The following is a 23,274-nucleotide window of genomic DNA, read 5'->3' on the forward strand; positions in this document are numbered from 1 at the left end:
CATGGATCCTGCAGAACTATGCAAGCATATGATCGCATGTGAGAGTAGGGTGGAGGATATGGACCACAGGTTAGACCAATTTGCCCAGGCATTTCAGACCTTGCTCCAGAGGACTGCCTATTTAGAGGTTCCTCCGGTACCACCTGTGGTTCCGCCACCTGTAGTGGTTCCCGTACCACATAAACCACCGTCCATAACCTTGTCACCGCCCCCTCGCTATGGAGGTGATTCCAAGGAATTCAGAGGTTTCTTAAACCAAATTGAATACCACTTTGAGGCCTCCCCAGGTTCATTCCCAACAGATAGATCGAAAATTGGCTATCTGATGAACCAATTAACAGGAAAGGCCTTAACCTGGGCTAACCCCTTATGGGAAAGTGGTGACGCAGTAGCCCGTGATTACAATACTTTTCTTACGGCCTTTAAGGCTACGTTTGAACCTAAAGGCAGGGAGAAGAACGCTGCCAAAGCCCTTATGAGAATCAAGCAAGGCAGTCGTTCTGTAGCCGATTATGCAATAGAGTTCAGGACATTAGCATCTGAGGTTGATTGGACCAATAGTGGTCTGGTGGCTGCTTTCTCTGAGGGTCTAGCTGAGAGTATACAAGATGAGACTGCAGCTAGAGACCTTCCGGTTAATCTTAACGAGTTTATTGCATACATGATAGACATTGATAACCGGCTCAGAGAGAGAGAGAAAAACAAACAACGTAACAGACGTTCTAATTTGTCCATAGCCCCTCGTTTCTCTAACCCAGTGGTGAGTAGCCAAACGCCTCTTCCGGAACCTGAACCCATGCAATTGGGTAGCGCTAAACTCACTGAGGCAGAGAGACAACACAGACGTAACGAGGGGTTATGTATGTATTGTGGCAAGAAGGGACATCTAAGATCGTCATGCCCGGTTCGGCCGGAAAACTTGCACACCTAAGGCACGTACGGGGACCGACCTTAGGTGTGATGTATATGTCCCCTAAATTGACTAAGAACCGTTTCCTTGTCAAAGTAACCTTATCTTTCAAGAACACTACTGTTCAGTGTGAGGCTATGATTGACTCTGGGGCAGCGGAGAATTTCCTAGACAAAGAATTCTCTGCAAAACATCTCATGCCCTTAAGACATAAAGAGAAACCTATAGCAGTCGAGGCCATTGATGGAAGGCCTCTTACCCAGCCTTTCATCACACACGAAACTCTGCCAATCACTATTTCAGTGGGTATTCTCCATTCTGAAGAAATGACCTTTCAAATTATATCTTCACCTACAGTGCCGATAATACTCGGTTTTCCTTGGCTCCTGAAACACAATCCACGTTTGGATTGGATTGAAGGAGAGATTATGAGTTGGGGTGAGAGATGCAAAGGTGTTTGCTTTAAGCAAATCCCACAACCTATTGGCACCATCAATGTTCCTGTTACACCTCCCTTGACCACACAAATTCCACAGCAGTATATGGATTTGAAAGAGGTATTTAACAAGGTCCAGTCAGAAGGGTTACCTCCTCATAGACCTTATGACTGTACTATAAACTTATTACCAGGGACTATGCCTCCCAAGGGAGGAATCTATGCCTTGTCCCCCCAGGAAAATCTTTGTTTGGAGGAATATATTAAGGATGCTCTCAGAAAGGGTCATATCCGTAGGGCCTCCTCACCAGCCGGGGCTGGATTCTTCTTTGTCTCTAAAAAAGGAGACCTACGCCCTTGTATTGATTATAGGGGTTTGAATAGGATTACCATTAAAAACGCCTACCCTATTCCCCTTATATCAGAGCTATTTGACAGATTGAAGGGAGCTCGAGTCTTTACCAAGCTCGATCTCCGAAGTGCATACAATCTAGTCAGGATTAAGGACGGTCACGAATGGAAGACCGCATTTAACACCAGAATGGGACATTACGAATACCTGGTTATGCCGTTTGGATTATGTAACGCTCCAGCGGTATTCCAGGATTTTATTAACGATGTCCTAAGAGAGTACCTTCACATGTTCGTTCTAGTGTATTTGGACGACATTCTCATCTATTCCCCAGATCTAGAGACACATCACGATCATGTGAGAATTGTACTGAAAACCCTGTTACAAAACGGCCTTTACTGTAAACTGGAAAAATGCCAGTTTGACCAAACGGAGATACAATTCCTTGGATACGTTATATCTCCGTCTGGTTTCCAGATGGATCCTCGCAAACTGGAGGCAGTCTTACAGTGGCCATTACCCAAGGGCCTTAAAGCTACTCAACGCTTTATAGGTTTTGCAAATTACCACCGCAAATTCATAAGGGGATTTTCCTCCGTGATTTCCCCTATAACCAATTTAACAAAAAAAGGAGCAAATTGTATATCTTGGCCCAAAGAAGCAAGAGAGGCATTTGAACAATTAAAATTTTTATTTTCCTCAGCACCTGTCCTGACCCATCCTGATCCATCCAAACCATTTATCCTCGAGGTGGATGCATCAGAGACAGGAGTTGGAGCCATTCTGTCTCAAAGAGAAAGTCCTGATACGCCTTTACATCCCTGTGGATTTTACTCTCGCAAACTCACACCTGCAGAGAGGAATTACGACATAGGGAATAGGGAACTTTTGGCCATTGTACTTGCCCTTAAGGAATGGAGGCATCTCTTGGAAGGTTCCAAAGAGCCACTTTTGATCTTTACTGATCATAAGAATTTGGCTTATATTGGGGACGCTAAGAGACTGTCCTCTCGTCAGGCTAGGTGGTCATTGTTCCTCTCCCGATTCAATTTCGTAATTACGTACAGGCCTGGTACTAAAAACACCAAGGCAGATGCACTTTCTCGGCAGTTTGAGACAGATGAAGTACCAGAACAGGTGATATATCCTATTGTACCTCCTGAATGCCTCATTGCCACTACTGTTTCCGAAGTGTCTTCTCCACTCTTCTGTGCCATAATAGCAGATCAAACTCAGGCACCTGTGGGAAAACCTCCGGACAAACTGTATGTGTCACCTCAGTTTCGAAAGAAGGTACTAGATTTGTTCCATGACAACCTCACAGCGGGCCATCCTGGAGTCCATAAAACTCTCTCAGCCGTCTCCAGGAGATTTTGGTGGCCTGCTCTTAGAAACGATATCAAAGATTATGTTGGGGCATGTCAAATATGTGCCGTTTCTAAAGTTCCTCCTAGGTCACCTCCTGGACTGTTACAACCACTGCCCATACCTAGTGCTCCATGGACCCACTTGGCCATGGATTTCATTGTGGATCTACCCAGTTCTAACGGGTTTAATACAGTTCTTATGGTTATTGATAGATTCACGAAGATGGCACATTTCATCCCACTTAAAAAATTACCATCTGCCCAAGATCTAGTTCAAATATTCTTGAGAGAGATCTTTCGGTTGCACGGTGTACCCAAAAACATAGTATCTGACAGAAGTACCCAGTTTGTTTCTAGGTTTTGGCGTTCCTTTTGCAAACAATTGGGCGTCGAACTCTCCTTTTCGTCAGCATATCACCCTCAAACAAATGGAGCAGCAGAGAGGGCGAATCAGTCTTTAGAAGCTTATTTACGTTGCTTTATAAATGCCAATCAATCTAACTGGTATGAGCTCTTACCCATGGCTGAGTTCGCCAGAAACAATGCCACTCATGAATCTTCTAATCACAGTCCATTCTTTGTTAATCAGGGTTATCACCCCACTGTTTTACCTTCTGCATTCTCAGACACAGATATCCCCGCTTTGAACACCCGTTTAGAATCGATTCATGATACCTGGGATTCCGTCCATTCAGCTCTGCAAAAAGCCTCATTCCGAGCAAAGGTCCAAGCTGACAAGAAACGGGGCGCTAATCCTGTCTATCTTCCAGGTGACAGGGTGTGGCTCTTGTGGCGAAACCAGCTTCGCCACTGTGAACTGGAGAGGCCTGGCTGCTAGCCTCCTGCCCGCTGACTATGGCCCCTGGACATATTGCACGTTAAAGACTATATTTGGGCATGTACTAATTTATATTGCTGCTACTGGCCCTTTAAAATCAGCAATGGACATTTTGGGACTACTGTCCCTTTAAGACTGTGAAGCATATCCTATTGTACTGCCTATATATTGTATATGTATTTATGTATGCAGTTAACCTGGGTTATATATATATATATGCCGCATTCATCTGATTGTTCGGTAGAATCACTCCATTCATTGTATTGAGGAAACTACCGAACAACCAGACCACCCAGGACTAAGTGTGCCTCCAATTACCGTTTGCAACAATGTTGCAAACGGGTAATTGGCAATCATGTAATGTGTTCTGTGTCCTCTGGGTGGCCGCCATTCAGGAAACAACCACGTGGCGGCGGCCATCTTAAACTACCGAACAGCGGTGTTTTGCCGTCGAGTGTCTGGAACTAAAATCGGACACTTGACTAGGCAAACACCGCTGAGACCTCCATACTTCCAGAAATTCGTATGGAAACTACCGAATGGCCCGCCGTTCGGTAGAAAGAACCCCACAAACAAGGGAATTCATTCAAACCCTCTCCAGGCTCTATAACACAGGCAATTCGCCTGTTTTCATTCCCTTGTTTGTGACCGACCGCAGGGCCAAAATGCATGGAACTGTTTTCGGATACTTTACCCATGCGGTCGGTCAAATCTTTGGAACTTCATATCTCCCGAACCATTTATCCGAATGGGCTGATTCTTGCATATGTTGTCCCCCTGAATAAGGGCTATCAGGGGATACCTGTTTTGGAGGTGTAGCATATGTATTTGGGGTACATCCAGGAATTGGGGAAAAAGGTGTACGGTATAATTATGTTAAGTGCTAATCTAAGGGGAGGAAATGTGTGGGAGGTACATCCATGTGATTGGTTAAATTCATCCTCCCCCTGGGAGTGTCCTGTATGTACTTGGTTGTAATAAAAGCCAGACTGGGTGTCCCAGTCCACAGTTCCTGCTTAACCCTCAAAATGAAGTGTCGTCTCGTTCTTGGGGGGGATTGGATTGTAAGCTGACTGCCAAGAGTGTAAGCCGATTGTATGCTTTTCTTGTTCAGCTGTTCCAGTTCGGAGTGTTATTTCGTATCCAGCTCGTGAGTTCTGATGTTCTGCAGTAGCTGTGCCTGTCTATGAAAAAGGGGATTATCGCCTAAACGCATTTTTCCCCTTGTATGCTGAAACGGTCCGTTACAATTGGTGGCAAGCGGCGGGATCGTTCCTACAACCAGAGGGACAGCTACAGACAACACCATTCCTGGATTACAAAGTGAGGGCAACGCCAGTACCCGTACAGCGACCCTATCTACAAAGGATTTTGGGAAAATGGGCAACACGCACACCTGGGCAACACACACACCTGAGGAAGAGAGTGAATTAGAATGGAGAGATAATGCCCAGATAGAATTATGGGATGATGCCCTGGAAGAAGTCCAGTATCAACGGCAGCAGCGCTTTCCTGGTGCCGCATACCAGTTGGAGGAACAAATGGCCTGGCGGATGCCGCTTCTGGGGGACCAACCCGGAGGGGAGCGGGTAAGACGACTTGAGTACCTCGTGGAAAGGGAACTGAGCCTGGACGTCTCATACCGGGCACTGTGGTGGTGCACTGTCCAGCCAGAGACGTGGAGGGCAGAGGGCATCCAGCCGGAGGGGGATCACTACACTAGCCCTGGCCTGTTGTGGAAGGCCCTAACAGAAGACGTCGACTTCGGCAGTCCAGCAGAGTCACGGTACTGGGCTATCGTGCATTACCGGAGTGAGATGTTACAGGGCCCGAGATCTATTGGACTGGGACAAGACCTCCGCCGTTTCGCTGGCATGGAACAAGGGCTGGAGATGGACTATGTAGAACTATTAAATTCCGGCCAGCCGCAGAGAGGGGACGCAGACCGGGAAAACTGGGTGGCAGACCCAGACCTGCTAGCCTACAGCTGGGAAAACGGGGCCGAGGTACCTCCTGCTTCACTACCAGCTGCAGAAGTGGGGGACCTCATGGACTGGCCCTGGAGAGACCCACAGATGGCCGGGGGAGATGGGACCGAGATCTCTCTACCGGCCCTACAGGGATGCTGGGCAGTCGGCCCAGATCCCCAGCGGCAGTGTGTGTCCCAGGGAGCAGAAGGTGCAGTCCTTCCTCCCCAGCGGCAGTGTGTACCCCAGGGAGCTGATGGTGTCGTCCATCCTCCCCAGCGGCAGTGTGTGTCCCAGGGAGCAGAAGGTGCCGTCCTTCCTCCCCAGCGCCAGTGTGTACCCCAGGGAGCTGATGGTGTCGTCCATCCTCCCCAGCGGCAGTGTGTGTCCCAGGGAGCAGAAGGTGCAGTCCTTCCTCCCCAGCGGCAGTGTGTACCCCAGGGAGCTGATGGTGTCGTCCATCCTCCCCAGCGGCAGTGTGTAACCCAGGGAGCGGATGGTGTCGTCCTCCCTCCCCAGCGGCAGGCTGAGTTACAGGGGGCAGAGGTTGTTGTTCCTGCCCCCCAGCAGCAAAGTGAGATGCCAAGAAGGCAGTGTGAAGTGAAGGGAGAGGAGAGCAGCGTCCTCCCTCCCCAGCGGCAATGTGTGCCCCAGGGAGCTGATGGTGTCGTCCATCCTCCCCAGCAGCCGTGTGGGTCCAAAGGAGCCGAAGGTGCAGTCCTTCCTCCCCAGCGGCAGGCTGAGTTACAGGGGGCAGAGGTTGTTGTTCCTGCCCCCCAGCAGCAAAGTGAGATGCCAAGACGGCAGTGTGAAGCGAAGGGAGAGGAGAGCAGCGTCCTCCCTCCCCAGCGGCAGTGTGTGCCCCAGGGAGCTGATGGTGTCGTCCATCCTCCCCAGCGGCAGTGTGTCCTGCAGGGAGCAGAGACAGTCAGTCTCGCACCCCAGCAGCCGGACAAGAGAATGACCGGGGAGACAGCTGGTCCCCCTTTCCACCAGCAGAGAGAGTGGCAGGGAGAGGAGCCTGCTAACCCCCCTCCCCAGCGGCAGTTTACCGTCCAGAGAGAGGAGCTTGTTACACCCTCTCTCCAGCGGCAGCCTAACTCACCAAGGGGAGATGTTAAGCCCCACAACTGTGCAGATGGGACCGTAGTCTCTGCACTTACAGCACAAGGGATAGGGACGGTCGGTCCTGTTCCCCAGCCTCAGTGTGATGGATCCAAAGGGGAGACAGTCGGTCTCCCCCTCCGGCAGTCGAGCTGCGCACCTAAAGGGGAGACAGCCAGTCTCCAGCAACCAGACGCCCACCAGACTACTCCCGTGGTAGTGCTGGCAACAGGACAGAGTACCGCTGGTCTCTGCCCCCTCAGCAACCCACCAAGGCAGCCTACCCGTCTCCCACCCAGCAGTGGTGAAACACCAGAACTTGGACGAAATCCTTCCTCACCCAGATGTAGTAACCGGTTCGTGTGGGTGGGCTGCTCTGTTATTTCTGTTTTGTGGGTGGGTTGCTGGACTAACCAGGGCACTGACCGGCAGAAAGTCAGGTACCCTGTTAGTCTAATTGGCCAAGGGGAGAAATGTGGCGAAACCAGCTTCGCCACTGTGAACTGGAGAGGCCTGGCTGCTAGCCTCCTGCCCGCTGACTATGGCCCCTGGACATATTGCACGTTAAAGACTATATTTGGGCATGTACTAATTTATATTGCTGCTACTGGCCCTTTAAAATCAGCAATGGACATTTTGGGACTACTGTCCCTTTAAGACTGTGAAGCATATCCTATTGTACTGCCTATATATTGTATATGTATTTATGTATGCAGTTAACCTGGGTTATATATATATATATGCCGCATTCATCTGATTGTTCGGTAGAATCACTCCATTCATTGTATTGAGGAAACTACCGAACAACCAGACCACCCAGGACTAAGTGTGCCTCCAATTACCGTTTGCAACAATGTTGCAAACGGGTAATTGGCAATCATGTAATGTGTTCTGTGTCCTCTGGGTGGCCGCCATTCAGGAAACAACCACGTGGCGGCGGCCATCTTAAACTACCGAACAGCGGTGTTTTGCCGTCGAGTGTCTGGAACTAAAATCGGACACTTGACTAGGCAAACACCGCTGAGACCTCCATACTTCCAGAAATTCGTATGGAAACTACCGAATGGCCCGCCGTTCGGTAGAAAGAACCCCACAAACAAGGGAATTCATTCAAACCCTCTCCAGGCTCTATAACACAGGCAATTCGCCTGTTTTCATTCCCTTGTTTGTGACCGACCGCAGGGCCAAAATGCATGGAACTGTTTTCGGATACTTTACCCATGCGGTCGGTCAAATCTTTGGAACTTCATATCTCCCGAACCATTTATCCGAATGGGCTGATTCTTGCATATGTTGTCCCCCTGAATAAGGGCTATCAGGGGATACCTGTTTTGGAGGTGTAGCATATGTATTTGGGGTACATCCAGGAATTGGGGAAAAAGGTGTACGGTATAATTATGTTAAGTGCTAATCTAAGGGGAGGAAATGTGTGGGAGGTACATCCATGTGATTGGTTAAATTCATCCTCCCCCTGGGAGTGTCCTGTATGTACTTGGTTGTAATAAAAGCCAGACTGGGTGTCCCAGTCCACAGTTCCTGCTTAACCCTCAAAATGAAGTGTCGTCTCGTTCTTGGGGGGGATTGGATTGTAAGCTGACTGCCAAGAGTGTAAGCCGATTGTATGCTTTTCTTGTTCAGCTGTTCCAGTTCGGAGTGTTATTTCGTATCCAGCTCGTGAGTTCTGATGTTCTGCAGTAGCTGTGCCTGTCTATGAAAAAGGGGATTATCGCCTAAACGCATTTTTCCCCTTGTATGCTGAAACGGTCCGTTACAGCTCTCCACAAGACATATCAAGCTTAAGGTCCCATCCATGAAATTTGCCCCTCGGTACATTGGTCCCTTTCGAGTTACCCAACGTATTAATCCAGTGACCTATTCCTTGGCACTACCGGCTCATATGAGAATAGCGAATACTTTCCATGTGTCTCTGCTCAAGCCCCTTACTTGCAATCGCTACACCAGGGTATCCACTCCTCCTCCGCCCTTGGTAGTGGGTGATCAAGAAGAATACGAAGTCCATTCTATCATGGACTCCAAATTATCCAGAGGTGTCTTGTCCTATCTCGTTGACTGGAAGGGTTATGGTCCCGAGGAACGTTGTTGGGTTCCTGCTGACCGGGTCCATGCGCCCCGTCTTATCCGGTCATTTCACAACCGCTTTCCTCTTAAGCCGGGTCCTTCCCGCCCGGTGCGCGGTCTTCGAGTGGGGGGTACTGTTGCGGTCACCAGCCCGCCGAGCCTCACGGTCGTGCCCGACCGGCACGACCGCTCCGACTACACGAGCTTACCTGCTCGTCGGCGAGCCGGGAACCGCGCACGTAGTTCTTCCGGGCATCGCGCCCAGATCCAAGATGGCGCCGACCGCGTGGTCGCGTCTATTGCTAGCCCCGCCCCCGAGAATTATACCAACGTGTGCGTGACGTCACGACGTCAACGCACACGCACGTTTTGGGGTCAGAGGTCGCCCTCTGACCAATCATAGCCTAGAGAGGGGTATTTAAACCCCTAGCTTTCCCCATTACTTTGCCATGTCGTGGTTTCAGTTTCCTGGTTTCTTGAGAGTGCTGATTCTGTGTTTCTGATTTCCTGGTATCCTGATCCTTGGCGTTTCCCTGGTTATTCTGATCTCTGGTTTCCCTGACTTGGCTTGTTTTATCGGTATTGAGTATTTTCTGGCTTCCTTGACCTCGGCTTTCCCTTTGACCATTCTCTGTCTCTAGCGTATTAGTCCGGCCATTCTAAGGTCCGGTTTACGCTCTATCCTATTATTTTCCTTTTCTTACTTATGTATATGTTTACATAAGTTCTGCGTGCTGGACCACATTACTAGTTGTGACACTTATGTACTTTCGGTAAACAATAAAAAGTTGACAGGATGGGTTCTTTAGGGTTCATGAACTTAAACTCATCTTCCGAGATGAGTTCCATTTCAACAGCTTCAGTCAATAGCGTACGTAGTTCAATCAAAAAGACTGGAGTTGGATCCTTTCTGATCACACGATCATGTTTAGGAAGGTTACCCCCAGAACGTACTTGGAAGTCGTCATTTGGTAAAGAGACAATTTCCCTACAAACCATGTCCAGAAATACCTCCAGGTTCCTATAGTCTTTGAACGGAGGGGTAAATCTACTCTTGGATCTCAGATTAGTTTGTGGAACGAGATTCCTAACGGATCCATCACTGGATTCCAGTAGTTCAACCAGTGTTTGGAGGCAATCTAGATCTTTGGGTAGTAGTCCCAGGCTATGTGCTTTAGTTTCCTTGCGTTGTTCATGATATTTATGCAAAGCTAACTTCCGCACGAATAGATGGACATCCTTTGTCCATATAAATTTATTAAATGTCGGTGTCGGGACATAGGATAATCCCTTTGATAATACGTTCCTTTGGGCATTTGAAAGAGTGAATTTGGACAGGTTAATGATCTGTAAGGATGGTTTAGATACTATCTTCGGTATCTCTGGCCTCGGCCTCTGCTTCTGTTCCTTGTACGTGGACCCTGAGATAGCTCTGCCTGACGTAGGCCTAAAAAATCCACCCCTTTCTTTAGGATACTTTTTGGTGGATTAGCCTGTGTCGGTGTATGTGAGGTAGAGGGTCTATCAGATTCTGTATCAGTGGATTCATATTCTGATGTACTTGCATAATCAGAATCCACCTTACTCCTTCTCTTGAAGGGATGATACACTCTACCCCTCTCAAAGTCTGAAACATCACGAAGATATTTCTGATGTTTCCTAACCTTGATTTGATGTGAAAATTTGTCAAGATTAGTTTTTAGCTTAACCTCCAATGGTTCAAATTGATCCTTTATACTCAGCGGGATCCATCCTGAATGCCACCTATAGCAAATTTGGATTAATCTATAACCAATGTTTGTAAAACAAACCGGATTTCCTAATGAATGCAATTCATTATCTTAATTATAATATTATGCCTGTGTTACAGAATTGCATTTTTTATATCGAAATTTGCCAACACCTAATGTATTTAGACATTTTAAACAGAGAAGGAAAATCCAACTAGACTTTGTTACATTTTCCTCTGTAACCACTAATTTGTAGCAAGTTAACATTTCAAAGGTAATTGTTACTTCCCAAAGTTTTGAATATTATGTTTACATATCTGTTTAATATATATATATGACACCAGTAGAGAGCACTCAGGAGTCTTTCAAGTGAAATTTAATCTGTTGCTTTATTGAGCAATTACAAATTCACACAGCATTCCAGTCGACGTTTCAGTCTGTAAAATACTTTTTTCAAGGGACGTGTGTGTGTATATATATATATATATATATATATATATATATATATATATATATATATATATATATATATATATATATATATATATATATTTGTGAGGCAGGAAAAATTGAAATTTTATGTGGAATCATACATCTCTAGATGCCAACATCTCTGCTCCTAGTCAATCACTGCTACAAGCTCTGTCAGGCATACAGAAACAGACCGGGAACAGGAGAAATCAAGCAATATTTCGATTTCGAAAAAAAAAAAAGTTTTCAAATAAGTAACTTTGATTTTCTTTTATAAGTCCTTGCTTTGATAAGTCCTTGCTTATCACTATATCTGGTATATATTTTCTGAGTCATCAGTGAGTTTCACTGACTGACAGACTTTGTGTTTGCTGTGGTTCAAGAGTTGGGCAGTCTATTAAATAAAGTCAAATTTCTAGCTAAGGCGGATGCATTTTAAAGCATAGAATTTTTCAAATTAATGGAAAAATAATTCAATTAAAATAATAAATTTAATGCAAAGCCTCTACACTGTCACTGAACTCCAGGTGCCTGACCATTTCAAATGACAATCTGATAATATTAGGTCCTTGGTTATCAATATCATCTGTCAGGTGAAAGTATGAAGCCCACTATGGGATTATAATCTCACCCCTAACTGTGCTGGTAGAGAAATGGCCTCAGTGTAAATTAATCTTCTTTGGCCACCTATGAGTAGATGAAATGACTCTACTCCCTTTTGCTGTGCCTGGTCAGGTTCGGAGAAGTGGGTGAACATTCTACTATAGAACAAAGATCCAAGAGACATGACATTGCAAAATAATACTTCTAAAAGGAAACTTTAAAAACATGCACCAAAATTTGACTGCAAAATGGGAAGGGGTGGGTAGAAAGAAAATTTCTAAAGGTATCCATATTCCAACATCACTTGTAAAACTATAAAAAATATATAGCCCTTCCTTTGTCACCTTTATATTTCATATCCTTTGGTACAGGCTTATGTTGTTGTTTCTCATTTTTGGTTCTTCCGTAAGGCTTTTTATAGACCGTCATTCCAAAAGACTGTTTACTTGAAGAGTTTTAAACACAAAACCTATTTATAGTCGGTCTTTTATTTGACGTTCTTTCTAAATCATTTTGATATGTCTTCCAGTCAAGCCTTAGAGAGGGCCCGCGTGCCCGCGTTTGTTCTATTCTTTTTATGCTTTTTTTTTATTATTATTTTGATGACAGAAGAGTCTCTTAGGAATTTGTAAAGCTGCACGGAATGATAGCGAGAGGCATGGAATTGCAAAAACCGATAGTATGAGAGAGATGTTTTATGTCTGAGAGAGACACAGTTCAGGGATAGATTTATCAAGCAGTGGGGAGAGAACTTTGCAGTCACAAAACATTCTCCAATTTCTCACTTATCCTATTGAGCCCGGTTATCAAAGTTTCTCAGAAAATGCCTCAGCTTGATAACAAGCCTCTACAAAATAACAGAAGATTTGAAAAAGGCTTTGTGACTACAGATATTCTCATTGCCGCATAAATCCACACTTAATGGGGCGCTAAATCACAAAATAGTTAACTTCAAAGAAGTATTTAAAACATACACAGAACTACAAGTTTAATTTCTACTTTTTTTTGGCTGATGTTGCTGTAAACACAGCTTACCCAACACTCAAGCCAAGATATTGTTCTGGTAGCATAAATGAATAGGACTGTTGAATGATGAATAATATATTTAATTATCCGGAGTAGACATTTATTGGATATGCTCAACTGAAAGCAATAGTAAGGCTAGTATTGGCTGACAGATGTACAGCTACTTTCTAGTCAGACTAATGCTCAAAGCAGGACATTGAAATCCTTACAATTCGCAGCAAATTCTGAGACGTCAAAGGATCTTCATTAAAATGGTTTGATGCAAAGTTTATATAATTTAAAAAAAATGTGAGGTCAACTTCAAGCATAGGTTAAAGGGAAACTCCAGTGCCAGAAAAACGATCCGTTTTTCTGGCACTGGAGGGTCCCTCTCCCTCCCACCCACCAATCCCCGGTTACTGAAGGGGTGAAAACCCCTTCAGTCACTTACCTGGGACAGCGGCGATGTCCCTCGCCGCTGTCTCCGCATCCGCAACGCTCCTCCTAGTGATTACGTCGGCCGGTGGGCGAGACTAATCTCGCTCACCGGCCGAGGAGACCTAATGCGCATGCGCGGAAATGCCGCGCATGCGCATTACGTCTCCCCATAGGAAAGCATTGAAAAATCATTTCAATGCTTTCCTATGGGGTTTTGAGCGACGCTGGAGGTCCTCACACAGCGTGAGGATGTCCAGCGACGCTCTAGCACAGAACCCAGGAAGTGACCTCTAGTGGCTGTCTAATAGACAGCCACTAGAGGTGGAGTTAACCCTGCAATGTAAATATTGCAGTTTATGAAAAACTGCAATAATTACAGTTGCAGGGTTAAGGGTAGTGGGAGTTGGCACCCAGACCACTCCAATGGGCAGAAGTGGTCTGGGTGCCTGGAGTGTCCCTTTAAAACAGAACTGGAACACTTGAGATTTTTCAACAATTGAATAGCTAACTAAAAGTTGAGCTAAGCAGAGCCTGTCAATCTAATGATTAATTGACTTCAGAGAATTCCCGGACATGTAGGTGCTCATGTAACATTTTTGTGTGGCTATCCTAGCATTCATTAGCACGTCAAAAGGAATCATATAGCAGTACAGTTGCCCACGATATGAAAGTGAAAACGAAGTAAATTTTTCTTTACTTACCTCCACGGCTTTATTCAGAAAAGTGTCAATTTCGCTTTTAGCTTCACAGAGAGGAGTATTAAGTACAGTTTTTCACACCACATGGCTCAATGGCAATTTTGTGAAACTTTTGCATCTAGTTTCAGCAAACATAGCATGCTAATGCCACACACCTTGCACAGGCTGCCCATGGCAAGGTGACAAACACAATGTCAACAAACCCGTTGCAAGCAACATGCCTCGTTAAATTCCTAACAAATAAAAAATTAAGTTGGTGCTGGTTCGGACTTCTGCCGTTCCTAGGGGTAGAAATCAAAGACGTAAAATACTACTAGAATTTAGGTCTCATAAGGTTGAGTACAAAATATATCGGCCTCTGCTAAAGTACAACTCCTATCATGCTCAGATTCTGATTGTGACATTAATACATAAAATAACATTTAAGGCTATATTAATTAAATTGCCACTATTACGTATTTTTACATTAAGGCTAAAGTATGTCTTTTTATTTTCATACAAATCCCTGAAGCTTTCGAGCCGACATTTATGCTTGATGTTTCAATATCCAGCGCTAACAAGGAAGTAACTAATGGGTAAAAAGGGATTGGTCTTCATTATCTGCAGTGGACAGTTCTGCAGCTAATAGTACATTTTAGAGTTTAAGGTAATATTTGTAGAAAATGCACCATTTCTTGTGGCATGATTAACTGAACGGTGCTGCAGAAAATGTTGGCTCCTTATAAACAATAATACTGATAAAGAATCACTGAACAAACATGAGATAAAAGTATTAAAAAAAAAAGAATAAAAAAAATTACTAGTAACTACTCAAATTCAATAAAATAAGTGTTTCTAGAGTGTTTGAATAATTAGTATTAATTTATGAGAATGGCGCAATATCCATTTCCTATTGGAGATAACTGTTCAAAAGAGTTTTTTCGTCCCTGTTGGTATTATTGAAAATGAAGATATATCGCTTTAGGTGGATCTCTCCATATTTATTTTATAGCGGTAAACAAACTGCAAAATTTAAAGGACCACTATAGTGCCAGGAAAACAAACTTGTTATCTTGGCTCTATATGGTCTTTAGGACCCTCCACCTTCAGGGTCCCACTCCCACCGGGCTGAAGGGGGAGGAAGGGGTTAAATACTTAACTTTCTCCAGCGTCAGGCTCCCTCGGCGCTGGGAACACTCCTCTCTCTTCCGACGCCATTCACCAAATGCGCATGCGCGGCAAGAGCCGCGCGCATTCAATCAGTCCATAGGAAATCATTTCTCAATGCTTTCCAATGGACGTCAGCGTCTTCTCACTGTGATTTTCAGAAGCAAGGAAGCGCCTCTAGCGGCTGTCAATGAGACAGTCACTAGAGGCTGGATTAACCCTAATGTAAACATAGCAGTCTCTCTGAAACTCCTATGTTTACAGCTGCAGGGTTAACCCTAGATGGACCTAGCACCCAGATCACTTTGAGCTGATGTGGTCTGGGTGCCTATAGTGGTCCTTTAACCAAAAACATATTATAAATTGAAGAATGTTTAAAGTGCAGATATTTTGGCCTACAATATGAAGGTGATTTTTCAATTCACTGTGTAATGAATAAACCCTCAAAAGTGTTTAATGTACGCCTATATTCTGACACTTTAATGGGCAGATAGTGCAATTAACGAAACAAAAGAACTTGTCACAATGTAATGAGTAAGCGAGATAGAATATATATATTTTTTTATCTTGTGTCATAAATCACTCATACTTGAGAGATAATGCAAGGATGTAGCAGGAAAGCAATTCTGTAAAGGGTTTTTTAATGTAGGTAGAAGAAATGAGGATTGCATGATAATAATTATACATACAGAGAAAACATATATCTCCAAAAGCACTGTGCACTTAGCCGTGTTCAAGGTTTCAAGCACAGTTTTCCCAAACTCAAAGTAAAATAATAGCTGTCGCTCATGTTTCATAATCCACTTTATTTTTCAGATATGTTGCTCAATTTGATTTTCATTTAGAATTTTAGGGTTACTCCAACCACCATTACCACTTCTGCTTTTTGAAGTGATCATGGTGAAAGGAGTCTGGATAAGAAATGTTTCAGTCTAAATCACTGCACATCTAGAGTAATTAGCACTTGTGGACCCCCAGCACAGATGGCATTGGCAGCCGAAACTCTGTTATGCGCTACCTAGTGTATTGACTGTGCGTATTTAACATCTGACATCAATGCGCAAAACAAGCTTTTGACAAATGTAGTGTGATTATTAAGTTGTATACGTCTACTCACTCACAGCAGATCTCCTAACTCCTGATTCCGTTAATTGATGCCTGCCTACAGTCCTCCCCCGCCTCTTGCCGGCTCAGAACTAAACGGTCCAATCAAAGGGTTCTGTATGAGAAACCTTGGATTGGACCACACATTAGCTGCTGTGACTTCAGGGAGGGGGATAATGACCAATAGGGCATCATTCATATTTTTAAACCATTTAAATAACCGATTGTTAACCACTTTTTTTTTATTCATGATGGTTCATACTCCTGAAAGGATTCAACACAATCCAAAGTACATTTCACACAATGATGATGAGAAACAATTGTTAATGGTTGTGACACGCTAACACCTAGAACAGAGGAACAACGGTTTTTGGTATATTCTTCTTTGTTTATATTGTTTCTTAGTATTTCCTATAAGTAAATGGAATAACGGTTATTGGTTTTCTGTCTTATTATTTTGCAGAAAGCGGTAAGGGTGACCACAATGATGAAGAGGCTGAGGGCCCCGGAGCAGCCCAGAACACCTTCTCCTTTAAAAGATGGCGAGCAAACCCCTGGGCTGGCCACACCAGCCCCTTCACCTTCACCTGCCAGTACGCCAGCTGAGGGTGACCCTTCCCTGCTCTGTCCCTCTCCCGAGGGCACTGGCTGAGAAGTAATAGGAGGGAGACGGCAAATATATATAAAAAGAATAATAAAAAAAGAATAATTTAAAAAAAAATAAAAAAAAAATAAACCCTTCCTCATAAATCTCCCATTTACTGCAGAGCATATTACCACAAAACCTTACCCATCATCTAACCGTGAAAAGCTTTGCAGAGAGTATTCATTAACCACTGATCTGCCAGGGTTTTGAAAACCATTGCAGAGCAATGCTGGGCCCATTGTCAGGAAAACGCATTTAAGCGGTAATATCAATTGCGATAAAGACCACTGCTTTCTTTTCTGCATTAACCCTTCCACTGCTACAGCAGAGAATTACTTTAACTCTTAACCCTTTAGTTGCTACAGAAATCTGCCGCACTGTTAGACTGATATTATTTCTCCCTTCATTAACCTTTGTGCTGCTGAAACCGCAGGGCACTGCTCCGTTGTCGCATTCACTCCTTCCCTAAAATTAAGATTAAGTTATATCTCTTTGTACATGTCCCCGGGAAGGCAAGTTTCTATTCTCAGATATACCCTTTTCATTTGCTTCCTCAACTAAATCTTTAATTTTGCCTCCTGCCTGGGACAACTTCCCAGCGTCTTTCCTTCCTGTTGGCAGGAGGGGCATGTAATGTACAGAACTTTACCCCGTGTTTTGTATGCTTTACTTTAAATAAACTTGCTGCTTCTCCCAGTTCTAGTGGCTTATTCATGAGATGGAATCAAATATTTGGATCAGCGGTTATTCCTAGGCGGAAAAAAGACCAACGGTGAATTTTATGGCGTCTCACAAATATATTATTATTATTTTATTTTATTATTTATATAACGCCATCAGTTTCCGTAGCGCTGTACAATGGGTGGACTAACAGACATGAAATTGTAACCAGACAACTGGACATACAGGAACAGAGAGGTGGAGGGCCCTGCATATAGACTTAATAATCACCATGAGCTGTGTCTGACCCCATAAAACAATACAGGGGCCGTATTGGTAATGCTGCTTACAGTGCTTCTCTGACTTAACTAGTGCATCAGGTATAGAGCCATAATAAAGACAAGGCAACCGTTTAGAGAGCTACTTAATTTAGGGTAGATGAGAAAAATAGGGCTCCTCCTCCATTAGTATATCTATACATACACTATCTCTCAATAGCCCACTTAATGGCTATTCCTATCCCACCATAAGTGCAGACAAGCTCTAAATATATAATTAACAGTGCAATTTTCTAGGCCCAATACCTGCACACACACTCTCCGGTCATTTGAGCCTCAGTGTGGCAGGCAAGGTAAGGATATGATGGAATGTCCACTCTGTGCTGCTCTTCACAGTTGGTGCAGTGACTTGGACCATGGTGGGAAGTCAATGAGCAGCAATATACCTGGCAACGTTTACTTTCCAGCAAGTGATCTTAGAATGGCATTACTTCAGTGATGGACCTCCCTGGTCAGCCACAAAACAGAGTACTCAACGATAACAACCAAAGGGTGCTATAGTGAAATGGAGAACTTTTGAAGCCAAGATCAGCCCTCTGCTAACAAGACCACTTTATGAGAGTGCCTAGGACCGGAAAAGCGTGCGATGAGTGTGTGTAGGATAAGAGCTGTTAGACTATTACATTATATATCAAAGGAATTACACAATGAATATAGTACTTCCATGCACTTAGAAACTATAAAGAAAAAGAAAGAAAATGTAGATAACAATCAAAGTAAAGAAGAGGATTGAAATGGGTCAACAAGAGAGAGATTATCAAAAATTAGATAATAATCCAGTAATTTCTGTACTGTAAAAACAAACAAAAAAGTATAGTTCTATATAAGTACTATGGAAATAAAAAAAAGCAATAAAACCAAAACAAACAAAAAAAACCAATAAATTCCCTCTAACATCAAGGAAGAGTAGAAAAATATTGCCTACACCGGTGGAAAAGCAGAATAATATGGCAAAGACATATTCCCTTCCCTGAAAAGCCAGGGTTTTTGCACCATTAACATTTTTAAACTCTGAAGTGGTCATGGTGCTTGGAGTAACTCTTAATTTCATAAAACTGTATAAGAAAAAAAACAATAAAAATGAAAATCAATCATGTAAGACAAGCATGTCAAACTCGCGGCCTGCGGGCCACACGCGGCCCACAAGGACCGCCTTTGCGGCCCGTCGAGTCGTGAGTACATGCTCAGTGTTATAGCAGAGTAAGCACCTGCTTTCCCCATATTGCAAGTGCCTACTCTGCTAACGCTTACCCGGCTGGGGAGGAGAGGTCTCTGTTGGCAGCGAGGGAGCTCAGTGTTCCAGCTCCTCGCTACTCCCTTGCGCAAGCTGACTGAAGTGAAGTCGGGCGCCGCACTATGACGTCATATTCCGGCACCACTAAACCACGCGTGGGAGCAGGAAGGACCCCAAGGAGATGCCGCCCACCGGCTCCATAAGGTAAGGGAGGGAGGCCCTGTCTGTCAGCAAGTGTGTGTGTGTGTGAGTGTGTGTGTGAGTGAGTGTGTCTGTCTGTCAGTGAGCACGTGTGTGTGTGTCTGTGAGTGTGTATGTCTGTGAGTGTGTGGGTGTCTGTCAGTGAGTATGTGTGTGTGTGTCTGTGAGTGTGTGTGAGTGAGTGCGTCTGTCAGTGAGTGTGTCTGTCAGTGAGTATGTGTGTGTCTGTCTGTCAGTGTGTGTGTGTCTGTCTGTCAGTGAGTACGTACATGTGTGTGTGTGCGGCCCACATAAACTTAAACCTTGTTTATGTGGCCTGTGACACACTTTGAGTTTGACATGCTTGATGTAAGATATATGTCGGTACCTTTCTTACTCGGACCCGCAGAATGATTTGTGAGTTCTTCTACATAAATTGCATATTTTTAGATTTCAATGATGCTACAGATTGCCTGAACACACAAAGGCACACACGTTCCAACCCCAGCCACAAAATGCTGATTTGCCAAGAAGCAATGCTATGTCCTCTGATGCATAGACAACACACCACAGGCCTGCTCTTGAGTCCAGCCTCTCTGATCATGACTAGAGAGAAGTGGGAGGCCACCCAAGCTAATAACAACATAAAAAAGGCCCATGTCCTTTGGCAGTGTAGGGCCTTTTAGCAAGGTCATTGCTATCTGAAAACCTGTCAGATAAATTAAACCAGAAAATACACGATTAATGACCTCTGTAAAATATATAGCAGTGCATTTTTTAGTTGCATTCATCCGAAAATAAAAAAATAAAAACAAAAAACTAAACAAACAATATAACAGCTGCTAGAGGCCATGCTGTCTATACTGACATCGTAATTGTCACGGAGTTAGGTTTCCAATGGGTACTCTGTCATAGCCTGAACTTTGAACTCAGCAAATTGGACACCAAGCCTAAACAGCATCCACTTTACTGCTACACAGATAATTCTCAGCAAGATCCATACCATGCCTACAAATATCGCATAATAAAATCTACACTACCACCTCCAGGTTGTAAACTCATCTAAGCAAGGTCTTTCTCACTCATTTTTTATGGTCCTCTATATGTCATATTGTATAACACAATGGAATATGTTGGTATTACATTACTACAAATATTAAGGGCTGCTACAAGGATTTTTGGCTATACATGTAAATATTACAGAACTCCACAGCCTTGCTTGGGGAAAAAAAAAACTGTCTCTTTTGGACAGCACAAGCAAATGTATTATAACACGCTTGCTGGTGATTTGTGTCTGGAGTCCCGACAGGTGGAATACCGGAGAATAAGAGTGGGATAGGGCTAGAAGATGGCATAGAACATGTGCCTGGAGGCTGCTTGTTGCATTATGTGAGTTAAGTGAGGGCTGTTTGTGGTGTAGTGTGTGTAAATAGGTCTGTGTTGTGTTAATAATATAGTATGTGTGGGGATGTGATGAAGTGTGTGTATGATTAAGGACTAGAGTGGGTGTACAGAGAATATGATGTGCATCTACGGTATGTAGTGTGTGTTCCTGGGAGCTGTAGACACTGTGTGCACATGTGAAATTTAGTATTTTGTATAGGGTTGTAGCTCGGGTATGTCAAGGAGATATTGCATATGTGTAGCGGATGGTGTGTGTGTGTGTTATGGGATTGGGATTTAATCTGTGGATTTTTTATTATTAAAATTCAAGTTTATTCCTGCCTAGATGCATACCTTTGGACAAGGAGGGGTGAATACTAAACTCAGGTGGCCCAGTGATCCCTGCAAGTACTTGTAGCTTGTACGCCTCTTCCAGGTGCACATCATGGGCCTTTGCATCAAAACAGTTTTAGAGTTGCTATGGTAATCTCAAGCAACACTCTGAATGCCAAAGCTTTCAGGAGTACTACTCCTGATCTGTATCAAGCAGAGGTGTAGACCTGAAGCTATTTGCAACCCCATAAACAGTCTTCTTCAAGATCAACTGATATCCCACAGTCCACATAACCCTATCTATAGGGTCCTTAATTATCTGTGATGGTCCACAGATGTGGGTAGTCGAGAGATTGTGAGTCCGATGATCATACTTACATGACATCACTTCCGTTCCTCACTTACACCGCATGCTGAATGCTTCTGTCAGGCAGTCATCCTGGATTAAATGATCGCCTCAGTGTAGAGCAAGCATGTCAAACTCAAAGGCTAGCCGCAAAAAAAAATCCCAAAACTTAAATTTTCATAGAAACGTTTGTTTTGAAAAGTACAGTATTTAAAAACAAAACAAAAAAAAACAACACATCCCCCTCTACTAAATCCCAGTCCCGTCCCCCCCATGTACTAATTCACAGTTCCCCACTCTATACTAAATCCCAGCACCCCCCTCTACACTAAATCCCAGCCCTTGCTTTAAAAAAAAACAACAAAAAAAAACAATATTAGCCAACAAGCAGACTACACTCATATTGCTGCTGCCAGTATGTGACTCCGGAGTCCAGCCCCTGGTATTCTCCAATGGCGCCGTCCGCATCCTGTGCCAAACGGATCCTCCTACTACTACTTGAAAACCTGTGAAGGTGGAGCAGATTGACGTCACGTTAGAATGTGACGTGGCGTTGCGTGCCTCTGTGCACCTCCGGGTCCTTCACTGTCCAGCTGCAGCCATCACAACACTGACCAAACACACACACACACACTCTCTGACAGAGACACACACACACACACACACACACTGACAGACACACACAAACTGACAGGCAGGCACACACACACACACACATTTACACATTCTTGCACACACATCATTTTATTTATTGCTCCCTACCTTTCGGAGCTGGTGTGGGGCCTGACCCTAATCTTCTCTCAGGAGCTCAGTCTTTCTGCTCCCTAAAGCGCACAGTTTAGTGATTCCGGCGCCTGGCAACACTACAGATGCAGCGCGCGTGAGGGCTGAGCTGCCACGCTGTCGCCAAGGACCTCTCCTCTCCGGCTGGTAATTTTGGACGAGTAAGCACCTGCAAAGTGGGGGAGAGAAGGTGCCTACTCTGCATTAGTAAGCATGGAAAACCCGGGGCTCGCTGGGCTGCCAAAAATATTCATTGTGGGCCGCATGCAGCCGGCAGGTTGAGCCGCGGGTTTCACATGCTTGGTGTAGAGGCTCAGATTCCATATGACAGGAAACAAGAAGGGAGCCTTCTTGGGTATGGCTTTAAACAAAGTCCATTTAATGTTGCCCGTAATAATATATAAAAAAAAATATATACATAACGGCTATATTCACTGTATATAGGATCCTCAAGATTGAAGAACACATAAGCAAAATCTGCAAAATATAAGAAATTAAATTAAATGAATAATATATAGATAATGAATAAAACAGTAAAAAAACATACACATGCATATACAATATAAAAAAAGAAAATACAAAAATTAACTACAAAACAAAAAATGATTTGATATATTAAAAATACATTTACATTATTCAGACCAAAGGATCATTAATAATAAAAACACATTAACAGGTACACTCATAATCCTTTATCCAGAAGAATCCACCCTAGTACTGCCATTCATACCTGTTGATTATAAGGAGACTGGTGCACTTATTTTGTACTGTGCACACTTTACACTGTTTGCTTGATTTATCTAATAATAAATGCCCTCCTTGTTGTGTATTAAAGGAACCATTACAAATTGATGTATTTGGTATTCCCTCATTGTATTTTATGGAGTACTACATGGACTATTTTAGTACTGTCACTTTTCTTAGAAATGTGCATGTTTAAACATATAATTATGTCATGAACAAAAAATATAGATTTGGCAAAAAAAAAATCATGAGCCTTACAGCAACTCATATACTGAATAGCCCCCATTTTCTTGTCTCTAGACTTGAAATCCATGTATATTGATATGGAGAAATACCCCAGACATGCTCAATTAAGCCATTAGGCAGCTGAGTAAATAAT

At 43.9% G+C, this 23,274-nt stretch overlaps 1 protein-coding gene across 1 annotated transcript in view; it reads left to right on the forward strand.

Annotated features, from left to right (window-relative positions):
• Window positions 1-17,590, forward strand: part of CAMKV (CaM kinase like vesicle associated) — a 154,802-nt gene extending 137,212 nt beyond the window's left edge. Inside the window, exon 11 of the mRNA XM_063426600.1 lies at window positions 16,712-17,590. Within this exon, the coding sequence (XP_063282670.1) occupies window positions 16,712-16,900 (189 nt within the window). The 3' untranslated portion in view covers window positions 16,901-17,590. The remainder of the gene's footprint in view (window positions 1-16,711) is intronic.
• Window positions 17,591-23,274: the final 5,684 nt, after the last annotated feature.

Source organism: Pelobates fuscus, chromosome 7 (genome assembly GCF_036172605.1).
Source record: "Pelobates fuscus isolate aPelFus1 chromosome 7, aPelFus1.pri, whole genome shotgun sequence".
Classification (NCBI taxonomy): domain Eukaryota; kingdom Metazoa; phylum Chordata; class Amphibia; order Anura; family Pelobatidae; genus Pelobates; species Pelobates fuscus.